We start from the raw sequence: 27756 nt of genomic DNA on the forward strand, positions 1-27756 counted from the left end.
GATGGGATGGGATGGGATGGGATGGGATGGGATGGGATGGGATGGGATGGGATGGGATGGGATCCATGGGATGGGATCCATGGGATGGGATGGGATGGGATGGGATGGGATGGGATGGGATCCATGGGATGGGATGGGATCCATGGGATGGGATGGGGATCCATGGGATGGGATGGGATGGGATCCATGGGATGGGATCCATGGGATGGGATGGGATGGGATGGGATGGGATGGGATCCATGGGATGGGATGGGATCCATGGGATGGGATGGGATCCATGGGATGGGATGGGATGGGATCCATGGGATGGGATGGGATGGGGATGACAGGGAAGGATGGAGAAAAGAAAGCTCCCTGCAGGTCCTGTAATCTCCCAGGACCAACCCTCCTGCCCCAGGGCACGGCTGCCTGTCCCTGCTGCCCCCAGCCTCGGCCTCCCACTCAATTATTACCACTCAATTATTACCACTGAATTATTGCCCCGTTAAGTGCAACATATCTGCTAAAATTGATCATCTGCAAACAAATCCACACATTCCAGCATGTGGAATGCTGCTATCAGCCCAGGAGATAACCAGCTCAGCTCTCTGTGCACCCCTGGCTGACCTGGGGAGTCCCTGGGCTGTCTTTCCATGTCCCAGTGCTCCCCAGCTTCCCAGTGCTTCCCAGACACTCATCCACGCCTTGCACACCATCCTGATGCTCTGCTGGGGGTCACATCCTCAGGCCACACCTGGGGAGTTTGGCCAGAGCAGAAAGAGTCAGAATGAGTGGCATTTATAATGACTGGAAATGGAATTTGACCAGAAATGCCCCAGGACCGTCGGTGGCTGCACAGGGCTGGGTTCTTTGCAGGGCAAGACCTCGTTTGATCCTGATCACACCCAGCAGGACTTTGGAATAGCAGCAGGAAACCAAAGGGAATCCATCTGTGCAGGGGGGACAGCGGGGCTGGGGAGGGACAGGGAGAGCCTGGAGGTCTGGTGGCAATCATTCCCTCTGGAAAAATAACCTCACACAGGGGTGAGAACTTCGCTGGGTTCTGTGAGTGCTGGGGGCACAAAAATCCAACCAGCTGGACTCCAGCCCTGCAGCACCCAGCAAGGGCAGCACGGAGTCACTTTGGGGAGGGTTTGTGTCCCAGTGTGCCCACAGAGCGCTTCCCTGCCTGTGCCAGGGGCCAGTGGCATTCCAGGGACCTGGCATGGACCTTGCTGGGCCCTCCTCCTGCCTGATGTGAGGATGAGCAGCACCAGCTGGGAGCCAGCTTTGGAATTTTACCTTTTGTCTTTCCCCAGTGGGGCTTCTCTAGGAAAAATGCCCTTTACTGCTGGCAAAATTCCCTTTTGGCATGAACACTCCAGCTAATTAACCCTGCACATTAGCCCTGGAAGTTAATTAGCATCATCTAGGATGCTGCTTCCCCTCTTTCCATGGTGCAGGATCCCTGTGGATGCTGGAGCTCTGTGTTCCTGGGATTTGCTGTTGTGAAAAATGTGTATTTTATGATTGGCTTCTTGCAAATATTTGAATGAATATTATGTGTATTGTGTTAGAAAGTGATGCTGTGTTAATTCTCTTCAGTAGTGTGTTAAATATAGCTTTAAGTTATAACAAAATGTTAAAATAGAAGCTATGCTATGTAGATACTTTCCTAAAGAAAGGACTTGCAGTGAGATGGCAGCCACAGGACACCTGAATTTTTCAGAGAAAGAGAATTTATTGCTCCATTATCAGGAGAAATGAACTTCTTCCTGCCTGCTCAGCCCTGGAGACCCCGTCAGGATTCAGAGGCAGGAGCTGACACTGCCCAGCCAGAATCCTGTGTGTGAATGGAATTTGTGCATCATGGATGAGGTGTGTGAATATGCAACAGGCTGTTGCTTTTAAGGGTTAATCCTCTGTTAACGTGGGGCCTTTTTGGGGTAATTTTGCCCAGAAAGAGGCACCCGGCCAGTCCATAACTCTTTTTATAGCCTCATATTATCCTAAATTAAATTGTCCAAATTATTATTACTCTAATTATATTACTATTTTTATAACCACTTTATTGCAATCAAACTTTTAAAATTTTAAGGCCGAGTGATTGGTTTTCCTCACTGTGGCAGGAGCCTCAGGGAACACCCGCGGGCTGCTCCCGCTGCCGTGCCCCGCTCCTGTCCCACAGGGCTCTGCTCATATCAGCCTGTCTGCGAAAAAAACCCCACTCGATATGAGTTATTAATGATATTTACAGGATAACTGCTCGGCACTGATTGCCTCTGTGGGTCAGATGGCGATGAATCAGCCCCTTCCCCCCGGGCAGGGTGTTCCTCTGCAGCGCTGCAGACACAATGATTGATTTCCATACCATGAGGTTTCCTGGCAGGAGCTGCCGATGCCTCGAGTGTGCACAAATATTTCTTCTCAAATAAAATTTAAAACGTAATTCATAACTATAAAAGAGATAGAGCTATTTGAAGATGAATGTACTATACATAGTAAATTATTCCCAGAGATAACTAGTGTGTCTTAAGTCTGTTTAAAAGTGGAGTTCCTGGTGAAAAACTTGCACACAACTGAGGTAGCTAAATGATATTCTCTTTTCAGATTAATTATACTCTTCAGTCTCATCACCTCTACCCATTGATTTCCATAAGTCCTTAGAAAACATTATTTAACTTGTTTATTCCATTTTTTAAAAAATTACAGTGACAAGAGTTATTTGTACTCCCTATTTTCTGAAAAGCCTGAACATCAAGCCTTAAGAACTTTATCTTGAATTTTATTTCGTATCAAACTAAATTTTAAAGGAGAATTTTTACTCCGGGAGCGAGCCCAGCCCGCACCGCTGCCTCCCCCCTCCCCTCGCCCCGGCCGTGCCTTCCCCGCCCTCCTGTCCCTGTTCCCGTCGCTCTCCAGCGCTCCGAGGTGGCAGCACATCCCGGTGACACCTGGAGGAGGGAGGGCAGCAGGGCCACCGCCGTGGCGAGCCGCCCTTGGGGACAACGGGAACACGGGGGATCAATTCCTCCACGGCAAATAGCCCCCACGGCTCCCTTCTGGTGGCCAATTCCTTGGGGACATGTCCCTGTCCCATTCCGTGCTGGTGTCCCTGTCCATCTCATCACCTGCAGCAGCCTGGCTGGTACCCGGTCCTGCACTCTCCAATCCCTCTGGGAGGAGAGGAGACCAGGAGATCAGGATCCTGGAGAAGGAGAGGAGGTCAGGATCCTGGAGAGGAGATCGGGATCCTGGAGAGATCATGATCCTGGACATGAGAGGAGTCTGGGAGCCTGGAGAAGGGAGGAGATCAGGAGCCTAGAGAAGTGAAATCAGGATCCTAGAAAGGAGAGGAGGAGGTCAGGATCCTGGAGAGGAGATCGGGATCCTGGAGAGGAAAGGAGGTCAGGATCCTGGACATGAGAAGAGATCAGGATCCTGGAGAAGAGAGATCGGGATCCTGGACATGAGAGGAGTCTGGGAGCCTGGAGAAGATCAGGATCCTGGAGAAGAGAGGAGATCAGGATCCTGGAGAGGAGAGAAGATCAGGATCCTAGAGAAGAAAGGAGATCAGGATCCTGGAGAGGAGAGATCAGGAACTTGGAGAATAGAGATCGGGATCCTAGAGAAGAGAGGAGTCCAGGATCCTGGAGATGAGATATTAGGATCCTGGAGAGGAGATATCAGGATCCTGGAGAGGAGATATCAGGATCCAGGAGAAGAGCATCAGGGCCCTGGTCCCAGCTCAGCACAGCGGTGCTGCCGCGGGTCGGACACGATGGCACCATGGGATCAGTCTCGTCCCTTACTGCTCCTGACCTGTCCCAGGAGCTTTTCCAGTTTCAAACGCTGCCTCTCCCAAAACCCTGGCAGCTCCCCCGCCAGGAGATCGAGCAGCACCTCAGGGGTGGCTCCCGAGCTGCAGCTCCGGGCCGGCCCCTCCCTGCCCATCTCTGTCCCCGCCAGGGGCGTCACCAGAACCTGTCACACCCCGAGCGGGCCAGCGCGTGGCCAGGTGCGCCACATGCCAACACCGTGCCCGCCAGGCTGATGGCAGATAGCGCAACTCCCGCACATCCCTGAGAGCTCCCAGCGGAGCCCCAAGGCCGAGCTTCCCCTCTGGTCCCCGCTGCTCCCATCCCTTTGAACCTGGCGGTGACGGCGGCTCCGCTCTCCGCTGCCAAGCGCTCCTCGCAGGCCGGCGCGCCGGGGTCGGGCGCTGGCACAAAGCGCCCCATTGTCCATCCCGGGGGCGGAGAGTCGGCCGGAGCTCAAAGGCCGGGCAGGCGCTGCCCACCGCGGCCCACAAAAGCATCTCCTGCTGCCCCCGGCCCGTGGCAGCCGAGGGAGGGGGCCGGCGTGGCGTGAATATGGGTTATTGTCACCCGGAGCGCGGAGGGACCCGCAGAGGGGATCAAACAAGCCAGGCCGGAGCGGGAAGGGGTGGGGTGAGGGGGGACATCCAAAAAAGCTCTTCTCCCTCTTCAGATCTGCCCTTATCTCCCCTGGCTATCTCCTGCGCTTAGCCTGGGTGTACCTGCTCGCAATTACCTCCTCAAGCCAATCAGGCGCCGAGCACAGCCCTCGGTCCCCTTGACTGAGGTGATTTATAAATGACTCACGGGCTGCTCGGAGCGCAGAGCTCTGCACGGCTCCCGCAGCACCTCTCCTGCCCCATCGGCACCCCCGCAGCCCCGGCCGCCCTCCCGAGGCGCAGGTAACTCCAACAATCGGGCTCTTTGTCTGGGTGGGCGTGGGGGATTTACACTCCTCTTGCACAGCCACTGGGTGTGAGACGCACTCTTTGGAGAACTTTTCTTTCTTTCCTCTTTTTGTTTTTTTCCTTCTTTCTTTCTTTCCCCCTTTCTCTTTCTTTCCTCCCTTCTCTTTTCCTCCCTTCTCTTTTCCTCCCTTCTTTCGCCAAGGGGATTTACGGCGGCAGATTTACTCAGGAATTAGCAACACCAACCATCCAGCAGCTTGATTTATTACGAAGAGAGAAGCTGGAAGAGCCAAATATGTGAATTAATTCTTGCTAGAATAAATCCTGCCATCTTATCCTGCCTGGTTCCAGCTGAGATGTGTGGAGGGATTTGCCTGATATAGGACAGGCAGCACTGATGAGAAACATTCACTTTCTGGACCCCTGTTATGACCAGAACTTTCTCTGCATGGGGCTGTGGAAAGTGAGGATGCTGCAGCCCAAACTGGGTGTTGCACATCCTGGGATAGAGGGGAGGGATGAGGAGCCCAGAGCCTGCAGGCAGGTTGGGAAGCACTGGAATCCAGCCCAGGCAAGAGGATTTGGCTGTACAGGGCATCCCTGTGCTCACAGCCAGGCTAGGAGGGAATCAAAAAGCTGGGAATGAGGAGTGCTCCCAGACTGAGACCTGTCACACTGACAGCTGTGACCCCTGCAGGGTCTCCAGCTCCTCCCAGGGCCCTTTCAAGGGATGTTTAGCTCCAGTTTGGGCAGGCTCCTTCATTTATAACAAGAGGAAACATCCCCTCAGTCTTGCTCCATGGTGGAAAACTGCAGCAGCTGGGATGCTTTCTGCTCTGCCCTGATAAAATTTGTCCACACCTGATTTGTAAGCAGGCTGAAGCCTGGAGCTGGGGACCTTCTCCCCCTCAGAGCTAAGTCCCTGCAGTGACATTTGTCCTGCTCACGCAGTGTTTCTGCCCCGGGTCAGAGATTCCCAGCACAGAAATGCTGTCCCATCCTCCACCTCGGGGACAGGATGGACAGGCTGACCCCAGGGGTGTTTTTCCTTCTCCCAGAGTGGATCCACAGGGGAGGGAGCATGTGGAGGAGTGAGCTCTCAGCAGCCATCCCAGATCTGGGCTGGCAGGAGCTGCAGGAACGCTGCAGACTCTGCAATTCCTTGGGATTTGCCTTGCCCACCTGCTCTCCAAGGGTCTGTGTCAGAGACAGGCGAAGAACAGAGACTGTGGCACTGAGGGACAGCAGAGTCTCACTTCTCCTTCCTTTAAATGCCCTTTCCAGCTCCCTCCTGCCCATCCCAGCTGCCTTTTCCATGGGAAGGGGATGGAGACAGCACTGCCAGGGGCTGGGCTGAGAGGCTGTTGGGGTCAGGCACTGCTCTGCCACACTCAGCCAGGTGACAGCTCGAGGGGACAGCAGGGCAGGGAAGCTTTTGGGATGTCCCTACAGACATACAGACTTTGGGATGGACATCCCAAAGCAGCAGCCCAGGCCATGAGCTCAATGCCTCGCCCCAGCCCAGCCCTTCCTCACAGAGCTACGGAGCTGATGTGACTCTGACAGCAACCAAGAGCTGGGGAGGGGTTGGGACAAGTGGGGAAATCAAACAAATCCCAGGGAAAGTGGGTCCAGCCTGGGCTTTGCTGCCAGTGCAGGGCAGATCCCCCGTGCCCACAGTTTGCTCCCTCACAGCAAAGCACAGGAGCCGAGCTGCTGTGTACAAACATTTCACTTCATAAACACCCTGTGAGCCAAACACTTCTGCTTCACCCTCAGGAGCTGGCAGATGCCTGCAGATTTTATTATTCTGGTTACCAGGCCCAGAGCTAGTTTGGTTAGAAACTCGTGTGAAGTGGTACATCAAACATTGGCACCGGCCCAGCAGCAGCAGCACAAGAGCTCTGCCCGCTGCCTGAGCTGGGCTGGGTCACTCCCAACCACAAAAGGACCATCTGCTCCTGGAAATCACCTTGCAACACTCCAAATCTTGCATCTGAACAGAAAGAAAGCGCAGGTGGAATGCCTGCTGTGCAGGAGAATGGGCTGGGGGATGCTGGGGGACCAGGGCCAGCCCAGGGCACTGGGATGGGAGGTGGGAGCTGGAGGGAAGCAGAGATGTCTCCTCCCGGCCCTGCTCTGTGGCACAGGACCCATTCCCTGCCCGGCCAAGATCCTTCAGAGCCCGTTAGCACCTCCCTGCACCCCCTTCCCCCTCTGGCTCCTGTTCCACCCACAGCCATCACTCTGGTTCCTCCTGGAAAAAGGACTGGAACAGCAAAGTTTTGACTGAACTTTATGGATTCTGGCGTTCTGCCTCTTCTGAGGCATGGATATTTTTCAGAACTGATTTATGTGCTCTCCTGGTGTCTTCCTCTTCTATTTCTAATGGGTAAAGGTTAAGAAAAGGTTAAACCCCAGGGACAAACGTGTGTGCCCAGTGCATGGCAGCAGCCCCCTGAAAACAACCCCTGCTTCCTCCCCCTCCCCAGACTACTGGGAATGATTTTTTACCCAAATGTAGCTGTGTCCTCATCAGTGCCAGCTTCTCTTGTGCCAGTTCATTTGTAGGTGAGGCCTGTGGCCATCCAGAGCCAAAGGTAAAACAGAACTAAATCAACCAAATTCTAAGGGTGAAAAAGATTTTGTGCCCCAGTGGCTCAGCTGAAGACTCTGGGGTGCCTGGGTGGTCAGTTCCTGGTCAGTTCCATCAGCTGGACTCAGTCCTGGCACATTCCCAGTGCCAGGAGGCTGCAGGGAGTGCCCGGGGAGTGCGGGGGAGGATCAGCCAGTGCCCGATGGCCGAGGTGAATTATACAACATCTTCTGAAATCCCTGAGCTGAGTGAGTGACAGCAGGAGCCTCCTTCTCCTCGGGCACAGGGGAGAGGCTGTGGGGCAGGAGAGTGGGGAGAGTTCAGGCAGGGGGAGCACCTGGCACTGCAGAGCCTGGCACTGGCACATCTGGCACTGCCACAGCTGGCACTGGCACGTCTGGCACACCACAGCTGGCACCAAGAGCGCAGCCCCTGTGCCAGGCAGGTGCCAGGGAGGAGCTGAGGCTGAGCCTGCAGGCCCTGGGGGCCCTGTCACCGTGTCGCCCCAGGGCTCCTGTGGCACCTGAAGGGCCCGGTCCAGGGGCAGGGGAGTCAAGACCTTGTCCAGGTGTTGCAACCAAACCCTTGCACCTGTGCCTGGTCTGGGGGACAGGGGGGAGCTGCTTTTATGGCCCTTTCTTGGGCAATGGGGCCGGGAGGGGCTGGTTTGGATGGAGATTGAGACGGGCTTGGGAAGAGGCTGGACCTCTGAACCCAGTCCTGAAGCAAACAGCACAGAGGGCTGGGTGTGCCTCGTGCAGGGAGAAGGGGGATGGAGAGGGGGCAGGAGAAGGAGGAAGAATTCAGGAGCACTGAGTTTTAATCCCCAAGTTAAGAAGCAGCTGGTGGAATGGGACATTTGTCCATGTCCAGCCCTGGGATCAGTCTGAGCCCTTGTGTCACACCTAGGGCAGGGATCAGACGGCTCTCCCACCAAATTTTGACTCATTCCTTGGACTGGAGCTCCTGCTCTGTGCCTACGTCAGCGCAGGAGAGTGGCTTTGTGCCAGTGGCTCCTATCAACACCAGCCAGGAACCTCAATGTGACTTTCCTCTTCCCAAGCACAGCTATCACCAGCACGGGGGCAGCAGATAAGAGCTCAGTGAGTGTGTTTGCAGAATGAACTCGGGAAGAAAAGGTCTGTGCCTGGCATGCACAGCCTGGCATGGGCCTGGCAGGGCTGGGATCAGCCAGGTCTGGACCGAGGGGACACCCATGTCATGTTGGTCACCCACATCACGTTGCTGGAGCACAGCTCTGCTCTCATGTTGTTTGCTCTGAGTATCACATCCCATTTGTGTACTCAGTGAGGTCAAATCTTACATTTCTGAGCATCACTCACTGCAGGGATGGGCTGCCTGAAAACCTGTGATCCCTTGGAGCTCTTCTCCCAGACCTTGTCCTTCATTTCCACGCTCAAACTGGATGAGAGATCTTGAAAAACCTGGTCCCTGCAATGCAGCAGCTGTCTGGCACTCCGCTCTCCCCTCCACACTCCTGGAATTGCTCCGGGGTCCTGCCCCAGCTGCAGGGTTTAAACCAGCTCTGCAGCTTGCCTTGGGCTCATCCCACCAGCACCAGGCCCAGCTGGATTTGCCTTTTGTTCAAGGAGCAGCCACGCAGCTCCTCGTGCTCTTTAATGCCCAAATCTCTGAGGTTTCAGCTGCTGTTTGATCTAGGGCATGGCTGTGATAAGCCAAGTCAAGAACTTGACTCTGTCCGGGACGCTGACATCACGAGCCTGTTTGTTTAAGATGGAATTTAATCGTGGGGATATTTTCCCCTCTATTCCTGCTCTGTTGATTATTTTTTTTTCTGATTGCCAGCACTTTCACTCAGCTGGGGAATCTCATTAAAATTAGGATTTAATTGGCTGCTTGGGTCTGTCTGCTGGCAGAAGGGATGGAGACCAGAGAGACCCTGGGGTGGGATGATCAGCCCTCAGAAATTATTGCTGAGTCTGGACCTACAAAATATTCCCCAGGGAGAACTGGAAATTCTGAGCAGAGCTGTGGGGCTGGGAGGAAAGCTGGGAACAGCCACAGGATCACTGGAAACGTGGGAAAACCGTGGCTGTTTATCAGACAGGCTTTTAGCACGAGGGAGTGGGAAGAGCCCAGGACACAGGTTAGAGCTTTTATCCACAGGCAAAACTTGTCCTCGCTCTTGGAGGGGAATCTCCGGGGGAAAAGGAGCGGCAGGGATGCCCTGCAGAGGGCACTGGATCAGGCACCTGGCACTGCAGGAAGAGGGACGGCTTTCCCCTTTGCTCCAAAGCCGTGGGCTGGGGTCCCTCCCGAGCCCCGTGGGTGCAGATCAGGGCTGGGGTCACAAACACCCCGTGGCCGGGGCACTTTTACAGCAGAGTGCTCTTGATGGCCCCTGTGATCTCCGCAGGGTTGGTGACCTCCCTTTCTAGACCCATTAGCTGCTATTTGCATAATGATTCTGTTGACCTAAATTCTCCTCAAAGTTTCGGCTCCCTGCATCATCCTTTCCTTCCTGCCCTGTTCTCCTGCAATCCCCTCCTGTCCCCCGCAGCCAGGGCTCTCTCCGGTCCTGTGCAGGGACATTCTGCTCATCCCGGTGTCCCCTGACTTTCAGCAGCGCCCAGAGAGGGGAGGGGAGGCTCTGGCACATCCAGATCACTCCGTGAACTCTCAGCAGCCTGGATGTTGCTTCCCGATGCATTCTCCTGCCTGAATCACCAGCTTCTCCCACCCCCTCTTCTCCTCCTGCGTTGGGCAATGACCCACTTAGATCCACACCAGAACACCAATAATTACCGAGATGCTCGGTTTATATCTGACCACTTCCTCCCTCCCTGCCCTCCCAGCCCGGCTGATTCTCCCCTCTCCCCAGGCACCTCTGGGCACGGTAAAATCAGGGATGTCTGCAGCTCATCCCTTTGGCAGACCCAGATACCGGGCAGGACTGGTCTGCCGGGATGTTTTGGCACCTTCATCACCGCCATGAGTTAGCAACAGTTATCTCCCCGAGCATCACTTCCTAGAGGAGCCCGGGCACTCACCCTCGGCCAGCGAGGCTTGGGAAGGTTCTGGAATGCTGGGCAGGCTGGCCAGTGTGGCAGGAACACCTCGGAAAGGATCCAGCCCTCAGTGATCCCGGTGCCAGTGTCAGCCAGCCTGGCAAAGCCTTGCCAAGGCCACCGATGGTGAAACCGAGCCATGGGAAAGGTCAAGTGCCTCGCCCGAGGCAAAAAGGCACTCCCGGAGCCGGGATTAACACCCCGAACCTGGGATTAACCCTGACCCTGACCCTGCCCGCCTGCCGGGCGATCCAGGCCGGGCTCGGGTCCCTTGGCACGGCACCGCTCATTAGCACCGCTCATTAGCATCGCTCATTAGCATCGCTCATCAGCATCTCCTCCGAGGAGCTGGGAAAGCTGCGGGGCCGGGGAGCAGCAGCAGCCCCTGGAGCTGGGAGAAGCCACTCCCAGGACCTGCCTCTCTGCCACGGGGAAACTATTTAGGGTGGAGGAGCTCGGGGAGGGCTCCAGACGCTGGAGGTGTCCGCTCTGGGCCAACTCCAGCCACATTCTTGGCTTTGCTCTTTCTATTTTCTATAATTTTTTTTCTTTTTCTTTTTTTTTTTTTTTTTTTTCTGGGGAAACCCCCAAATGATGCAGAGATGAGCCAGGCCAGGCCTCGCTATGCCATCGAACGTCCTGCCTACTCTGTCAGCCTCTTCGACGAGGAGTTTGAGAAGAAAACCAGAGCTTACCCCGTCGGGGAGAAACTGAGAAACCTTTTCAGGTAACAGGGAGTGCTGCAGAATGTAAACCAGATTTAGTCAGCAATTGGAGGGGTATAATTCAGAGCTGGGAATACAGATCACATTTTTATCCTGGGGAACCGTGGTCTTCAGGGGTTTGATGGATGAAAGGTATGGGAGAAATGCATATTGGAAAATGGAAATTGGGCTGAAGAAAATGAAATTGGTGGCTCTTTTCTCAGCAGAGCAGTTTGCACTGAGTGCATTTGGGATTTGGGGTCCTGTTTCCCTGGTTTTTCAAGAGTGGAGAAAGCACAATTGGTGATGTAGGGATGTGTGGATTCATTTTTTTACTCTTTCCAGCTGAGATTTCCTTTTCTCAGCTTTCTGATTGAAACCAATACCACCTTAAAGAAAGGCTTATAATTATGTAAACAAAGGTTAATAACCCTGCTGATCACTTTCTTGGAAATCTGTCTCCATTCCTCAGAAGGAGGAAGGTAATAACAGGGGAAAGAGAAGGATCTGCTGAGGGAGAAAGGCTGAGCCATTCCTGGGAAGATCCTCCCTTACTTCCAGCTCCTTTGTTCCCTCCCTTCTTTCATTTTCAAATCCTTCACCTTTCAAATTTGCTTTCATTTTTCATCTCCCTTCCAGATGTTCAGCTTCCAGGCTCAAGCTCACCCTCTTCTGCCTGTTCCCCATCCTGGAGTGGCTTCCCAAGTACAAAATCAAGGACTACATCCTGCCTGATGTCCTGGGGGGGCTCAGTGCAGGGACAATCCAAGTGCCACAAGGTGAGCAGAGTCCCTCCCTGGGTGTCCAAGAGGGAATGTCACCTTGCCAGCTCCAGCACAGCTCTGCAGGTGGTGCTGGTGCCCAGCTGGGAGGGGGTTTGTGTTTTACTGATGACCCCACGCTCTCTCTCCAGCCTGGAGCTCCCTGTATTTCCCTGTGTGTCCCTCGTGTTTTGCAGGGATGGCCTTTGCCCTCCTGGCCAATCTGCCTCCTGTCAACGGCCTCTACTCCTCCTTCTTCCCCCTGCTCCCCTACTTCTTCCTCGGGGGCATCCATCAGATGGTGCCAGGTGAGGAATGGCCTGCCCAGGACAGGAAAATGCTGCCTGGCAGTGCTGGTGTGTCCCAGAGCTGAGCCCTGTTTGCTCTGCCAGGGCTTTGTGGGGTGGCTGATTCTGTCACCCCCATGACCCTGTGCCCCCTCCTGCCCACGGGGCTGGGGAGGGGCTGATGGGCTCTGCCCAGGAGCCTTCCAGGACAGGGCTCTCCCCAGAGGGAGCTCCTGACCTCCCCGTGCTGCCTGCAGGGACTTTTGCTGTCATCAGCATTATTGTTGGCAATATCTGCAACGAGCTGGCCCCGGAGTCGGACTTCCAGTACTTCAACCAGAGCACCAATGAGAGCAGGGTGAACACCACGGCCCTGGAGGCAGCCAGGCTGGAGATCTCTGCCACCCTGGCCTGCCTGACAGCCATCATTCAGGTGAGGGACTCTGCGGTGTCCCTGAGAGCACAGGTGGTGGTGGCAGATGCTCAAAGAGGCCCCATTGTTGGGTGGATGATGCCTCAAAGTAGAGATTTTTGGGGATTTTTGGTCTTGGGGTGGAGGTCTCTATGGGGACAATCCAAGAATGGCACTCCTAGCCCTGAGTGGGAACAGATTATGGCTCAAAATAGAGATTTTTGGGCATTTTTGGTCTTGGGGTGGAATTTTCTATGTGGACAATCCATTAGCACTGAGTAGGGGCTCAAAATAGAGATTTTTTTGGGATTCTTGGTCTTGGGGTGGAATTCTCCATGTGGACAATCCATTAGCCCTGGATGGGAGCAGATTATGGCTCAAAATAGAGATTTTTGGGGATTCTTGGTCTTGGGTGGAATTCTCCATGTGGACAACCCAAGAATGTCACTCTTAGCTCTGAGTGGGGGCTCAAAGTAGAGATTTTTTTGGGATTCTTGGTCTTGGGGTGGAATTGTCCATGTGGACAATCCATTAGCCCTGAATGAGGGTGGATTATGGCTCAAAGTAGAGATTTTTGGGCATTTTTGATCTTGGGGTGGAATTTTCTATGTGGACAATCCATTAGCCCTGAGTGGGGGTTCAAAATAGAGATTTTTGGGCATTTTTTTGTCTTGGGGTGGAATTCTCCACGTGGACAATCCAAGAATGGAACTCTTAGCCCTGAGTGGGGGCTCAAAGTAGAGATTTTTTTGGGATTCTTGGTCTTGGGGTGGAATTCTCCATGTGGACAATCCAAGAGTGTCACTCTTAGCCCTGAATGCAGGTGGATGATGCCTCAAAGTAGAGATTCTTGGTCTTGGGGTGGAATTCTCCATGTGGACAATCCATTAGCCCTGAGTGGGTTTGGATTATGGCTCAAAATAGACATTTTTGGGCATTTTTTGTCTTGGGGTGGAATTCTCCATGTGGACAATCCAGGAGTGTCACTCTTAGCCCTGAATGCAGGTGGATGATCCCTCAAAGTAGAGATTCTTGGTCTTGGGGTGGAATTCTCCATGTGGACAACCCAAGAATGTCACTCTTAGCCCTGCTGTCCCCTCCCTGCTCCGGGACACCCGTGTGTGTCAGAGAGCTGTGCGTGCTCTCCCAGAGGATCCCCCTGCCCCACAGGGGCTCTGACCACGGCTGCTCTGTCCCACCCTAGCTGTGCCTGGGCTTCCTGCAGTTTGGCTTCGTGGCCATCTACCTGTCAGAGTCCTTCATCAGGGGCTTCATGACGGCGGCGGGGCTGCAGATCCTCATCTCCGTGCTCAAGTACGTCTTCGGCTTGACAGTCCCGTCTTACACCGGGCCCTTAGCTATCGTCTACGTAAGTGGGGGCTCTGCACAGCCACCTTCCCCCCCAGCCCGGCAGCACCACCACCCCTGCCTGGGAAACGGGGCCCAGGAGGTCAGGAAAGGGTGGGGGGAAAGGGGAGTCCCTGCCCCAGCAGCACAGGTTGGATGGTAGGGGAAAGTTTTTCAAGGAAAGGGTGATAAAGGTATGGAATGGTTCTGGAGTCACCATCCCTGGGGGTGCTTAAAACAAGCCTGGGCTTTAGTTGAGGTTGGACTCGATGATCTTGAAGGTCTCTCCCAACCTGGTGGTTCTGTGTTCCCCAGCCAGCATTATCTGGATATGTTCAAAACAGACTGGATGTGGCACTGGTGCCAGGGTTTAGTTGAGGTTGGACTCGATGATCTTGAAGGTCTCTGCCAATCTGGTCATTCTGTGATTCTGTGAATTCTGTGTTCCCCAGCCAGCCTGGTGGTTCTGTGATTCTGTGAATTCTGTGTTCCCCAGCCAGCACTATCTGGATGTGTTTAACAAAGCCTGGATGTGGCACTGGGTGCCAAGGTTTAGCTGAGGTGCTGGGGCTGGGTTGGACTCAATGGTCTTGAAGGTCTCTCCCAACCTGGTCATTCTGAGATTCTGTGAATTCTCCGTTCCCCAGCCAGCACTGTCTGCATGTGTTTAACAAAGCCTGGATGTGGCACTGGGTGCCAGGGTTTGGTTGAGGTTGGACTGGATGATTGTGAAAGTCTCTTCCAACCTGGTCATTCTGTGATTCTGTGAATTCTGTGCTCCCCAGCCAGCATTATCTGAGCCCTGCCTGTGGTTTTAGTGAGGAATAATGAAACGGGACTGGGATCTGGGGGGTATGAGCTGAGTGGATTTGCAGCAGGAGTCTTGCAGAGTTGTCAGCAGCAGGAACGTTTCCTCTGAGCAGCTTTGGCCATTCCTGGGATTTCCTGTGTCTTCCATGGGTGCATCCTGTGCTGATGCAGCCAGAACTGTGTTAGATCACCAGCCCAGGGCTGGGGGCTGACCCCCCAGCAGAGGCTTTTTAGCACTGCTGACATCTCAGGGTGTTGATTGTGGTAACAAGTGCTGTCCGTTGTTCCGTCCGTGTCGTCCTGGGTGTCTGGCTCGCCGTGACCCCTCCTCCTGTTCTCTCCCCTTCAGACATTCATTGACATTTGTAAAGGTCTGCCCCAAACCAACCTGGCCTCCCTGGTCTATGCCTTGGTCAGCGCTGTGCTCCTGATCGTGGTCAAGGAGCTCAACCTGAAGTACATGAAGAAGATCCGGATGCCCATCCCGATGGAGATCATCATTGTAAGTGACACCTGGGCTGTCCCTGGAGCCTCCCCTGGCCTCACAGCCCTGGGACACAGCAGGGCCACCATTAGAGCATCCACACAGTGAGTGTGACACGGCCCCCACATGGTTTGGGCTCAGAAACTGGGCCAGCCCCATGCTCATCGCTGCACTGCATCCTGAACAAAATAACCCCTGCTGGGACTGTCCTCGCCTTGCCCAGCCTAAACTTGGTGCTGGTTTTATTCTGTCAGCTCTGGGAGCGTGGCAGGGCTCATGCTGTGAGCCAGCTCAGCTCTTCCTGCTCACAGCTCTTCACTCCCTGTCCTTGCAGGTGATCGTGGCCACCGCAATCTCCGGCAGCTTCAACATGCCCGACAAGTACGGGATGCCAATAGTGGGGAAAATCAGCATGGGGTAAGAGCTTGTGCAGCTCTGAGTCACCTTCCAGACAGTTTCCCTTCCTCCTCCTCCTCCTCCAGCCTGGAAAACACCTCACTCTTCCCTGCAACCCCAGAGTCCCCTTCCAGGAGTGTCAGTGTGCCCTGTGACACATCCACCCCCATCCTCTGCAGTGTGGGCAGGGATTGTGTCATTCCTGAGCCCTCCAGCCCCTCAGACAGCGCTGTCACAACTTCTCACCTGTGCTCTGCCTGCAGGTTCCCAGAGCCCACCCTGCCCCTGGTGAGCAAGTGGAAGGACATGGTGGGCACGGCGTTCTCGCTTGCCATCGTGGGCTACGTGATCAACCTGGCCATGGGGAGGACCCTGGCAGCCAAGCATGGCTACAACGTGGACCCCAACCAGGTATGGCTGGGGCTGGGGCAGCCAGGGGCTGCTGCCTTTGCTCTCAGGCGTGAAGGGAAGAGCTCACAGCATGAAGGGAAGAGGTTCAGACGTGCTGGGCTCGGAGCAGACGTGCTGCTCCCGAGGAGGCTCCGTGGCTTGGTGCCATGGAGGGGGCAAAAGGACACGGCAGAGCTCTGTCCCGTGGGCTGGAGAGAGGCTGGAAGAGGGAAAGGAGCTTTAGGCTGGGCTCTCTGCCTTGCTCCCCCTCCAGGCTCAGTGTTTTGGCAGCTTGCTGAAGCACGGTGAGGTGCGTGCACTGCTCAGGGAGCAGAGAAATACCTGGATTCCTGGTGTGTCACCTAGATACTCTGAGAGACAGGACATTAGATAATCCTCTTTTGTCATCCCTGGCACGGTGGCAGCTTTTAACAACAGCCACACATACCACATGGAGCCCTGCCCTGAGTGTGTCAACAGATGACAACGTGTTTATGTGGAATTGTGCTTCCAGGTTTCCCTGCTACACCAGGGCCTATCCCAGACCTTACTGGAAGGAAAGAGTCTGGGATGCACTGCAGGGAACCCAGAGCCTGCCCTGCCACACAAACCAGCCTCAGGCCCCTGCTCTCTTGCTGTGTGTCAGCAGGAAGGGCAGCTGGCCTTTCTGACCCATTCTCCACTTCTCCACAGGAAATGCTGGCCCTGGGCTGCAGCAACTTCTTTGGATCCTTCTTCAAAATCCACGTGATCTGCTGTGCTCTCTCTGTCACCCTGGCCGTGGATGGGGCAGGAGCGAGATCCCAAGTTAGTTGTTCCTCCTCCTCCTCCTCTCCTCTCCTCTCTCCATTCCCTCTGGCTCACAAAGTGCTGTAGCTGCCCCACGCTGCCAGCCTGACTGTGCAGCTCCAGAGAAGTTTCACACACAAGTGCTTCAGGCTGCTGCTGTTGAAGCAGAATTTCCTCCCTCCCCGAGCCCATTTTGGTCCCTGATTTGGTTCTCTGGGTTGGCCACAGAAGGAGGGATCTCAATCTGCAGTCCCACTCTGGCTCCCTGGACTGGGCAGTGAGGGAAGTTTGGGGTTATCTGTGAGATCTGCAAACCCCTGCCTGTTTTCAGAGGCAAACATCCTCTCCCATAAAATGCTGCAGTGCCCAGTTGTGCCCCTGACTACACCCAGGGGAGCTCTGAGAAGCCCTGATGTTTGCAGAAGTGCTTTTCTTTCCTCTTTGTAGGTGGCAAGTTTCTTTGTGGCTCTGGTGGTCATGGTGACAATGCTGTCCCTGGGAATCTACCTCGAGCCTCTTCCAAAGGTAACACAAACATCTGTGCAGGCAGAGCCATTGCAACACCCACTCTCCACACCCAAACACGGGCACAGCCTCGCTCCAAAAACCCCTGGTGCAAACAGCAGCACGGGACAGTTTGTTCCTGGCCTGGGGACTTGTCTGCATGGGCTGGCTGGAATCACACAATCACACCATCACACAATTCCAGGCTGCTTTGGGTTGGAAGGGACCTTAAACCTCATCCCTGCCATGGGCAGTGACTCTTTTCACTGCTCCACGTTGCTCCAAGCCCTGTCCAAGCTGGCTTTGGGCAGGGATGGGGCAGCCACAGCTTCTCTGAGCAAATATAAATGTAAATTATAGTGAAGAATCATCCAAATGACCCTGCTCCAGATCCAAGTGAGATCTTTGTGAGCATCACCCTCGTGATGGGGCTGGCCCAAGGCAGGCAGATGCTGCAGGAAAGCACATCCAGGTGGCACATCCAGGTGTGGCTGACACCATTCCCTGTCCTCCACAGTCTGTGCTGGGAGCCCTCATTGCTGTGAACCTGAAAAACTCCCTCAAGCAGCTGGCTGACCCCTTCTACCTGTGGAAGAAGAGCAAGCTGGACTGTGTGAGTGCCTGGGGCTGCTGGGAGGCATCACCTGGCCTGGGCAGGATGAGCAGGACAGACCCCAAAAAAGCTTTTTGTGGGGTTTTGGGGGTGTGAGTCCCTGGCAGGGGGTGGGTTTGGCTCTCTTGGTGAGCTGGTGCTGCCTGTCCTGCCCAGCTGAGCACGCTGCTGCTCAGAGCACATATCAGAGAGGCCTGAACTCTTACCTGCTGTGTTTAAATGCCAATCAAGAGCGGAGCCTGTTTGCCCAGAACTAGCCAAACCGGCCCTGCTCAATATCTGGGAGTCATGACTTAAAAACTCACACAATGGCCCTCCAGGGTGAGGAGAGCCCTTCAGAGTGATAAGGACTCCAGGCATGGTTGATGTATAAACCCAGGCAGGGGGTGGCGGGGGAGTGAGAGCGGAATTTGGAAATGTCTGACATAAAAAGACAGTGTTTGAACAGGACTCCCACGGCCCAGAGCCGTGTGTGGACACGGAGCCAATATCCTGTCAGGGCCCAACAAACCCCCTTATCAGGGCAATCAGGAGTCCAGAGGGGCTGGCCCGAGCCATGAAGAGCTTTCCCAAAATCCTGCTCAAACAAGCGCTGGAGAAGAGCTGGGTTATCAATTTGGGCACATCTCTGAGCGGGTTGTGCTGCTGTGGGGTGAGAGGGGAGGTCTGTGGGCTCTGGCAGCTCAGCTGCTGGCCCTTTAGCAGAGCACAGATGGACCCCACAGGCTCCAGAGACCCCAAAAGCCTGGGCAGAGCCCTGAGCGTGGACTGAGTGGAGATGGATGGTGCTGCCTGAGGAACATCCTGGCAGATGCCAATGGAGTGAACGGGATTCTCCTGACCTTAATCTCCTTGGAATTTGAACTAGATTCAGTGTCCTGAATCAGACAGGATTTGAACTAGATTCAGTGGCCCAAAATGGGGAGCACCATTCCCAGGTGATGTCAGAGCATTGGTGTTCATCACCTTAATGCTGGTTGTGTTCCAGGACAGCTAATTCCAACTAATTCTTAGGATGGAGGGATGGATGGGTGGGTGGATGGATGGATGGATGGATGGATGGATGGATGGATGGATGGACGGATGGATGGATGGATGGATGGATGGATGGATGGATGGATGGATGGATGGATGGATGGATGGATGGATGGATGGAGGGAAGCTCTCCCTTGCCATTTATGCACAAAATGAATATAAATTAAGATATTGAAGTCATCAAGGTTACCTTATTCATCCAAGGTCAAAGTTAGTTTTTATTCATTTTGAGGATGGGATTAAGACAAGGTGATAATGGTTTTCAGAGGAGATGTTTAAATGCAGGGCAGGACTGATCTCATATGGAGTGGGATGGTTGAGTGCTAACACATAAAAATGACAAATGGCAGAGCTCTGAGCTGGAGTGGGGCAGGTTTTGGTCTCCTCTGTCACACCTGGCCATCGACTCCTCTCTGTGTTCAGGCCATTTCTAGCAGTGCTCAGGCAGCTTTCAGAGAGATGATTTCTGATGTTTTCTGAACTGCTCGGGGCTGGAGCAGGGAGCAGCAGATGGTGGGATCTGCTGGAGCCCCTTCCTGACGAGCCAGGCCAATCCTTTTCAGGTGGAAGGAGCAGAGCGGGCGCTCGAGCAGCCGTGGAGAAACACCCCGGCTGCATTTATGGCTGAAAAGGAGCTGGGGCTCCTGGCAAACTGCCCAGCAAGGATGGCTCACTCTAAAACATGCAGCAACTGCAGCAGTAGAACAGCTGCAGAATTCAGGGGTTGGCCTATTCATGTTGAGCTGGGAGGGTCTGAGAGCCCAAGATAGCAGCACAGAACCATTTCCCATCCATTTTCCCTGTCCATTTCTCCTATCCATTTTCCCCGTCCATTTCTCCTATCCAATTTTCCCCATCCATTTTTCCCCATCCATTTTTCCCCATCCATTTTTCCCCATCCATTTTTCCCCATCCATTTTTCCCCATCCATTTTCCCCCATCCATTTTCCCCCATCCATTTTCCCCCATCCATTTTCCCCCATCCATTTTCCCCCATCCATTTTCCCCCCATCCATTTTCCCCCATCCATTTTCCCCCATCCATTTTCCCCCATCCATTTTCCCATCCACCTTTTCCACCCAATTTTTTCCCATCCTTTTTTTCCATCCACTTTTTCCACCCACCTTTTTTCCCATCCGTTCTCCCCCTCCGTTCTCCCCCTCCGTTCTCCCCCTCCGTTCTCCCCCTCCGTTCTCCCCCTCCGTTCTCCCCCTCCGTTCTCCCCCTCCGTTCTCCCCCTCCGTTCTCCCCCTCCTTCTCCCCCTCCGTTCTCCCCCTCCATTTCCCCTCCATCTCCCTCCACATCCCCATGGTTCATCTCCTCTCTCCCTCCTCTCCCTGCAGCTGGTCTGGCTCGTGAGTTTCTTCTCCGCTTTCTTCCTGAGCCTCCCCTATGGAGTGGCGGTGGGCGTGGGATTCTCCGTGCTCGTCGTGGTTTTCCACACCCAGTTGTGAGTACCTCGTGGCCCCCAGAACCACAAGAGATCAGCCAGGGGCAGGAGGAGGGACAGGTGATTTTTTTAGGAGCGACCTCTGGCCCGCGGAACGCGCGGCAGGAGCCCCGGGGAGTGCAGGTGTCCTGCCCGGAATGTGCAAACAGGAATGGCAGGCGCCAATTTACTGCTGCATTCCCGCTCCCGTGCACATCCCAGGGCAAGGGGAAGCCTCGAGGTATTTGCTTCACCCCACACAGTTCCCAGCTCACACAAAGAGCGAGTCCTGCCTGTGTGCAGGGCCCTGGTGTGAGGTGTTCTCACCACCTTTAATCCCTCAGAGCCCTTTCTTAATAGCTCCCAGTCTGGCATCTCAAAATGCTGACTCTTTTTTTGCCCTGTAGACTCTGCAGGGGTGAAATGTAAGAGTTTTCACAAAGCAAATGTTCAAATCCTGGGATGGAATGTGAAGCACAAGCCGTTTTCTTTCCCCCTAATGCCGATCCCTTCTTTTCTGCAGCCGCAACGGCTCTGCCCTGGGCCAGGTGACTTCCACTGACATCTACAAGAACCCCAAAACCTACAACAAGGTGAGCTGCAGATCAAACACCCTCAGAGAAAACTCTGTTCTTTGCCACTGCTGCCCAGGCTTGCTCTGAGCTCCTGTCTCTGGTGCAGGTCCATGAAGTTAATGGGATTAAAATCATCACCTACTGCTCGCCGCTGTATTTTGCCAACTCAGAGATATTCCGGGAGAAAATCATAGCCAAGGTGAGCAATTCCTCAACAAATCCCTGCCTGAAGCCAGTCCCAAACCAGCCTTGCTCTCTCCTGTGTTGCTACACGGGTAATTAAGCTGTGGGTGATCATGAATAATGGTCACATCCACTCTCTACTCCTCAGTCCTCCTCTCCCTGATCCTCAGGGCTGTTTGCTGAGCTCATTTTAGAGGCTGTGCCCAAATCCTGGCAGGTTCCTCCTCCAAGCTCTGCCAAAACAGGGGCATCCTGCTATTCCAAGTCTCTCCCTGCATGTGCAGGTTCCCTGAGTTCCAGGAGATATTTGGGTGCCATCAGGATCCCCCCACTCCAGTGCCCAGCTGGTGCCCCAGGCTGGGAAATGCCGGGGAAGGAACAGCAGCTCCTGACTCTTGGAACAGACTTTTTAAGGAAACAAAATCTCTCTTTCCCACAGACAGGGGTGGATCCTGGCAAGGTGTACTTGGCCAGGAGGAAATTTGTGAAACAGCAGGGGAAGGGCACAGCACAAGCACCAGCAAAGCTCCCAAAATTCCTCCTGAAGGAGAACAAGGTAACTCAGCTCTGAGCTCCCAAAAAGGTCCCTGTGGGCCTGAGTACGACCCCAAGTCCCCATTAGACAGCTCCTCTTGACGTGGGATTTCCTGCACTGTTTTCCTGGCCACATCTCCCACCTCTCATCCCCTTTTCTCCCCACCTACATCTCCATTCCTCCCCAAACCTGAAGGTGCAGGAGAACTGGGAAAGGCTGGGAGGCTGGAATGGGAACATGGGAACAATCTGCAGAAACCAGGCAGCTTTGGCCTCTTTCTCTGGGGCTGTGTCAGCAGTTCAGCCCCAAGGTGCCCTTTCAAAGCCCATTTCTCAGTCACCCCATTTGCTTTGCAATGCAGGACTAACTCCAGGCTGGAGTTAGTCTAGATTAAAACCCTTCCTATCAGTGGGTAGAGGTGCAGTCACCTGCCAGGACCCCACCTGTGCCCTGCCCTGACTCTGCACCTCTGCTCTGCCTCAGACCTTGTCTTTGCAAGAGCTCCAGAAGGACTTTGAGGGCGCCTCTCCAACAGACACCAACAACAACCAGACCACTGCCAACGGTGCCAGCATCTCCTACGTCACATTCCACCCTCCTGCCCCCGGGGCTGGGCCAGGGCAGAGCCCTGGGCAGCTGGGCAGCAGCACCACCCTGCAGGGCAGCACCCTCAGCGTGCTGCCCACGGCAGACACCGACCCTGTGCTGACAGCACCGCCCTACATCAGCTTCCACACCATCATCCTGGACATGAGCGGGGTGTGCTTCGTGGACCTGATGGGCACAAAGGCTCTGAGCAAGGTGGGCTCTGGCAGGGACCTTCTGCTCTCTCACATGAAGGCGTTTATGAGCCTCAGTTCACAGAATTCACAGAATCACCAGGTTGGGAGAGACCTTAAAGATCATCCAGTCCAACCCAGCCCCAACCCCTCAGCCCAGCCCTGGCACCCAGAGCCACATCCAGGCTTTGTTAAACACCCCCAGGGATGGGGACTCCACCTCCTCCCCAGGCAGAACATTCCAGAACTTTATCACCTTTCTGTAAAAACCTTTCCCTGCTCTCCAGCCTGTATTGCCTTGGTGCAGCTGGAGGCTGTGAGCTCTGGGTCTGTCAGTGCCTGCAGACAGAGCCCAGCCCCAGCTGAGCACAGGCACCTTTCAGGAGCTGGGAGAGGGATGGGGGCAGCCCTGAGTCTCCTTTTCTCCAGGCTGAGCACCCCCAGCTCCCTCAGCTGCTCCCACACAGGGCTTGTGTTCCAGGCTTTTCCTCTTCTGCACCTCTGATTTTCTTCTTCAGCCCCAGCGCTGATAAAAGTCTTTATGCACCAACACAAAGCTGGAGCAGCAATATTTTTAATCCTCTCTCTCCCATCTCATCTCTTCCAGTTGTGTTCCAGTTACCAGAAGATTGGGATCAAAGTGTTCTTGGCAAACGTGCATGGTAAGGATCCCCAAAGAACAGATTTCCATGGGATCTTCCCCATTTCTGAGCTGCTGACAAACAGCAAATCCTTTTCTGTTCTTTATTCAAACTGTGAGATGTCAGTCCCTTGCTGGACCAGGCCAGAACAGATAAAAGGAGAAAACAGAAGAAAGGAAAGAGAATCACTGTTCTCTGGGTGTGAAATCAGTGCTTTCATTTGGGAGGTGATAAAGCTGGAACATCTGCATTCTCAGCATGCAGGAAAACAGCTCCCCACACTCATTGCTGCTGCAAACCTGCTTCCTCTGAGCCTTGTCTTAGCTCAGAGCCACACACACCTCCAGCATTCCTCCTGAGCTTTCCTCCTCGTTTGCTGTCTCCTTCCTCCAGCCCAGGTGTTCGATGACATCAGCACAGGGGGAGTCTTTGAGGAAGGAGGCCTGGACCCAAGTCACATCTTCCTGACCATCCACGATGCTGTTTTGTTTGCACTGGCCAGTATCAGGGAATTTGTTCACCCACCCATCTTGGAAGAGGTAAATTTGCTCCCCAGCCCACAAGATTTTGCTGTTTGTCTTCCAGGCTGCGTCAGCACAATGGAAAAATAACAAATTGCTACTCCACCTAAAGAAGCTTCTTGTTTGTCTTTAGTGGCAAAGGCATAAATCCAGGAAATTATTTAATATTCCAGTTGTGTACAGGGCCAGCAGCTTGTGATGGAATGGATTTCCATGGGAATTCAGAAGTGTCAAAGTTCTACACAAACCCTTGGCTGAGAGATGAGTGCTGTGCCAGCCTGGAGGAGCCACAAGAGCTCTTCCAGCACTGTGCCCTCGGTTTGGTGCTGGTTGGAACAGGCAAAGGCAGAATTTGGCCCCCAGTGATGAAGAAATGAAAGCAAAACCTGTGCAGCTGGAATAGTCCTGGCATCCAAGAGTGCTCCTTTGGTGGGAGGAGAACAGGAGGAATTGTGAGGCAGGAATGTGGCCCAGGCTGGTGGCACAGTGTCAGGCAGGCTCTGTCCCCAAACAGGGGTTGGTTTATTGTGTGCCAGCACCAGTTATCTCCCCAGGAGGAGTTCAGGTATCTCCTATCAAAGCAGAGCCATAGGCAAAGGCAGATAAACACCTGGAGCAGGACTCTCCTGTGCCCCTTCTCCTGGGCATTTCCCTCAGGGCATGGGTCACCTTCTAGGCCTGGCTTAATCACTTTTCACTCCTTTTGACCCTGCACTCTGCTAATTTGTGGACTCAACTCTTCCCTGCACAGAGGCCGACCCAGACAGAGCTCTCCATCTATGATGAGTCTGTGGATGAGGGCAGTGCAGAATACAAGAACTTGGAGGAGGTGAGTGGTAGTGCCAGGGGTCACTGCAGCCATGGGTGTGAGGCAGAAATCAGGACTTTAATTGGGATTGATTAGATGGGAAATCATCAGCAAGTACTGCAGTGCTTTGGAAAGTTAATTGCAATTTTCAATCCCTGTCTTGAGGAGCTCTGGGAGGCAGCTGGATGAGGAGCAGGTAGGTCACCCCACAGAGGAGTCATTCTGGCCACACAGCTCAGGTTCAGCCAGACCTGTGGTCTCCACACATTGGGAGGGACTGGAGAACCAGGTTTGGTTCACACCCAAGAGTCATCAGTGAAGATTTTCAGCACAGGCTCTGTAAATGCTGCAGTGATTTTCACCCACATGGGCCTTGGGATGAGCTCCTGGGGTTGTTTGTGTGACAATGACACCGAGCTGTGTCACCAACCCTGACCCTGCTCATCCTCTGTGCCCTTTAGGAGATGTTTGGGAGCATGTTCCACTCAGAGACCCAGACAGCTCTGTGAGCACAGCAAGCACTGGCCAAACCCTCCAGAGGAGACTCCTCTCTCCCACCCCTCTGTGGAGAGCTGTGCTTCTACCTGGGGATACAACAGGTTTGCAACGAGGCCATCGCCCTCCAGAACTGCCAGATCCTCCCTCCTCCCTGCTCTGCTCGTGGCAAACCCTCCAGGGGAGACTCCTCCAGCTCCTCCAGGGGAGACTCCTCCAGACCCTCCAGGGGAGACTCCTCCAGACCCTCCAGGGGAGACTCCTCCAGACCCTCCTGAGGAGACTCCTCCAGCCCCTCCAGGGGAGACTCCTCCAGACCCTCCTGAGGAGAATCCTCCAGACCCTCCTGAGGAGACTCCTCCAGCCCCTCCAGGGGAGACTCCTCCAGAGGAGATTCCTCTCTCCCACCCTTCCATGGAGAGCTGTGCTTCTGCCTGGGGATGGAACAGGTTTGCAACGAGGCCATCGCCCTCCAGAGCTGCCAAATCCTCCCTGCTGTGCCCGTGGCACCCAGAGCAGAGGACTCTGGAGCAGGTAGAGCTCAGGAGATGCCATCTCATGGATTCTCAGCTGGAGGCAGGTGCCTGAGCTCAGGGGACGTTCAGCCACCCCTCTGTCCCTCACCATCCTCCTGCCCACCTGGAATTGCATCCCCTGGTCCTGCTCCTTGCCTTTCCCTCCTCCCCGTTTCCCCCAGCCAGTGAAACACAAGCAAACACTGGAAGCTTTCAGGAGGGGTGGCAGGGCAGCTGTGCCAGCTGCTGCTGCTCTCTGATGTGCACTGACCCCGGGGGGGGCTGGCACTGCCACCCCCCGAATTTCCCTGTGTGTCTCTGCAGCCTCTGCCTCTCCTCCTCTGTGTCCCAGCAGCCCAAAAAACACTGCCTCAGCCCTGTGCTGTGTTTCTGGCACCCCAAAGACCTCAGGAATTATTCACTAAATTCTGAAATATATATATTTTTTTCTTACTAATAGGACAGGCTTGTACTCAGAAATAAGAATTATGTGCATGTTGTCCTGCCTGCCCAGTGGGTTGAGTACATGAAAACAGAGTCTATTTTAAAATGCTAAATTTTCTATTTTAACACTCTAAAATACTACAAATGCAAGCAAGCTTTAGTGTCTGGTTTTGAAGCACACAGACATTATTGAGCTGATGGCTGAAGGCTTCCTGGGGCTTTCCTGCAGCTCCCAGATGTCTCATTTTTGAGGAAAATAGAGTTTCCTGCACCATCCTTGCTAGGCAGTCACTGAAGGAAACAACAGCAGCAGCCTGCCAGTTTGGTTTTATGTAACATCTCAATAACCAAGCCACCATTTCTCTACCTCAATTTCTGATGATGTGGTGCAGGGGAGTAATAAAACCAAAGGAGGGCAGAAAACCCCACTAGCTGATGGTTATTACTTATTTTAATCTTAGACAACAGTGGTTTCTCCAGAAATCTCCATGTTTACCTTGTTTTACGAGGTAAAAGCAAGAGATTGAGTCTCTTAAATGATCTTTGAGGGTGATTCCTCATGGCCTTTTGTACTGCCTGAGTGCTCCTTTTTAAAAGTGATAATTTGGAAAGAAAAGCAATGAAGAAATCGGTGCAGAGCAACAAGAAACTGTCCTGATCAATATTTTTGGGTCTCTGAGGTGGCATGACATGGAAAGAGGGAAGTTCCAGTTCCCAGCTCTACATCCACGATTCCTTCCAGGAGGTTGATTTCCCAGCCTGGGCTCGGACAGACCAAATGCAGGAATCCTCAGAGGCAAAAACCAGATTGTATTTCCTGAACTTCCTGCAAGAAATGGAATGGGATGTCACGAGAAATGGCTCAGAAAGAGCAGAGGTGGCTCTCCTGCAAATCATGATCCAGGCAGAAGGAAATCCCATTTCTGTGGGCAAATTCTGGGTCAGTTCTGGCAATAAATGAAACACCAGCAGGTAAATGGCACTGCTGGAGGCACAATGTGGCCAAAGTCATAATTCCCAAGTGCCTGGGCAGAGAATTAGGGGAGCTCAAAGTCACGCTGGTGAAATATTTTCACTTCCAGTAAAACATTCCTTTTATTGCTCTTAAGTAACAGTAAGGATGATGTGTTTTGGCTCTGAAGCCTTACTTGGTAAATGCATGATGTGTAACCAGCTCAGAAATGTTTGTAATTTATTTAATTTAATGTCGGTTTCGTTCTTCTTTCTTTTTTTTTTTTTTTTTTCTTTTTTGATAATAAAGAATGTGTGGACAATCATTGTCACCTTGTGCTGACTCAGGGGCAGGATTACCGTGGCTGCTCCCATCTTTTCTTTGGCATCCTGGGACTGTTTGTGCCATGGGAAGCTGGGCTAAATCTTCACATTCCGTTCAGAACAGCTGTAAAGAAGGGAATGAGAAGTGTTCCATCCTGCTGGTGGACTCAAGGAAAGAAGGGACAAATTTTGAAAAGCAGGTGGATTTGTGGATTTAAAATCTGTCAGGAGTGGGGCTGCACAACGCAGAGACTCCCTGGGCTGTCCCTTGGCAAGTCCTGGCATCCTTCTGCTGCCTCCCTTGTGCCTCAGGGAGGCTGAGGGTGGTTATTCCCTGCAGGAACTCCTTTCATCCCCATCCTTTGGGAGCAGCACCCCAAGATATTGGGAAGAAATTCTTTATTGGGAAGAAATCCTTCCCTGTGAGGGTGGGCAGGCCCTGGCACAGGGTGCCCAGAGAAACTGCAGCTGCTCCACCCTTGGAATTGTCCGAGTCCAGGCTGGAAAGGGTTTGGAGCACCCAGGGACAGTAGAAGGTGTCCCTGACACGGCAGAGATGGAATGAGATGGGATTTAAGATTCTTTCTAACGCAAACCATTCCCTAACTCCGCGCTACCCTCGGCTACCCCCACATCCGCTGCAAACTACATCTCCCAGCAGCCCCCGCGAGA

General features: G+C 53.7%; 1 protein-coding gene across 1 annotated transcript; it reads left to right on the forward strand.

Annotated features, from left to right (window-relative positions):
* The first annotated feature begins 4626 nt into the window (after positions 1–4626).
* On the forward strand, positions 4627–26493 carry SLC26A9 (solute carrier family 26 member 9). Its single transcript, XM_009097284.4, has 21 exons — positions 4627–4699; positions 10952–11078; positions 11695–11834; positions 12014–12124; positions 12361–12536; positions 13720–13884; positions 15022–15174; positions 15491–15573; positions 15816–15963; positions 16636–16749; positions 17179–17256; positions 17753–17848; positions 20228–20334; positions 20837–20906; positions 20995–21087; positions 21511–21627; positions 22090–22407; positions 22993–23047; positions 23420–23565; positions 24299–24376; positions 24817–26493. Exons 2-21 carry the CDS (start codon positions 10954–10956, stop codon positions 24862–24864), a joined length of 2421 nt encoding a protein of 806 aa, XP_009095532.1. The 5' UTR covers positions 4627–4699; positions 10952–10953; the 3' UTR covers positions 24865–26493.
* The last annotated feature ends 1263 nt before the right edge of the window (positions 26494–27756 follow it).

The sequence above is a fragment of the Serinus canaria genome, chromosome 26 (assembly GCF_022539315.1).
Source record: "Serinus canaria isolate serCan28SL12 chromosome 26, serCan2020, whole genome shotgun sequence".
Lineage (NCBI taxonomy): Eukaryota > Metazoa > Chordata > Aves > Passeriformes > Fringillidae > Serinus > Serinus canaria.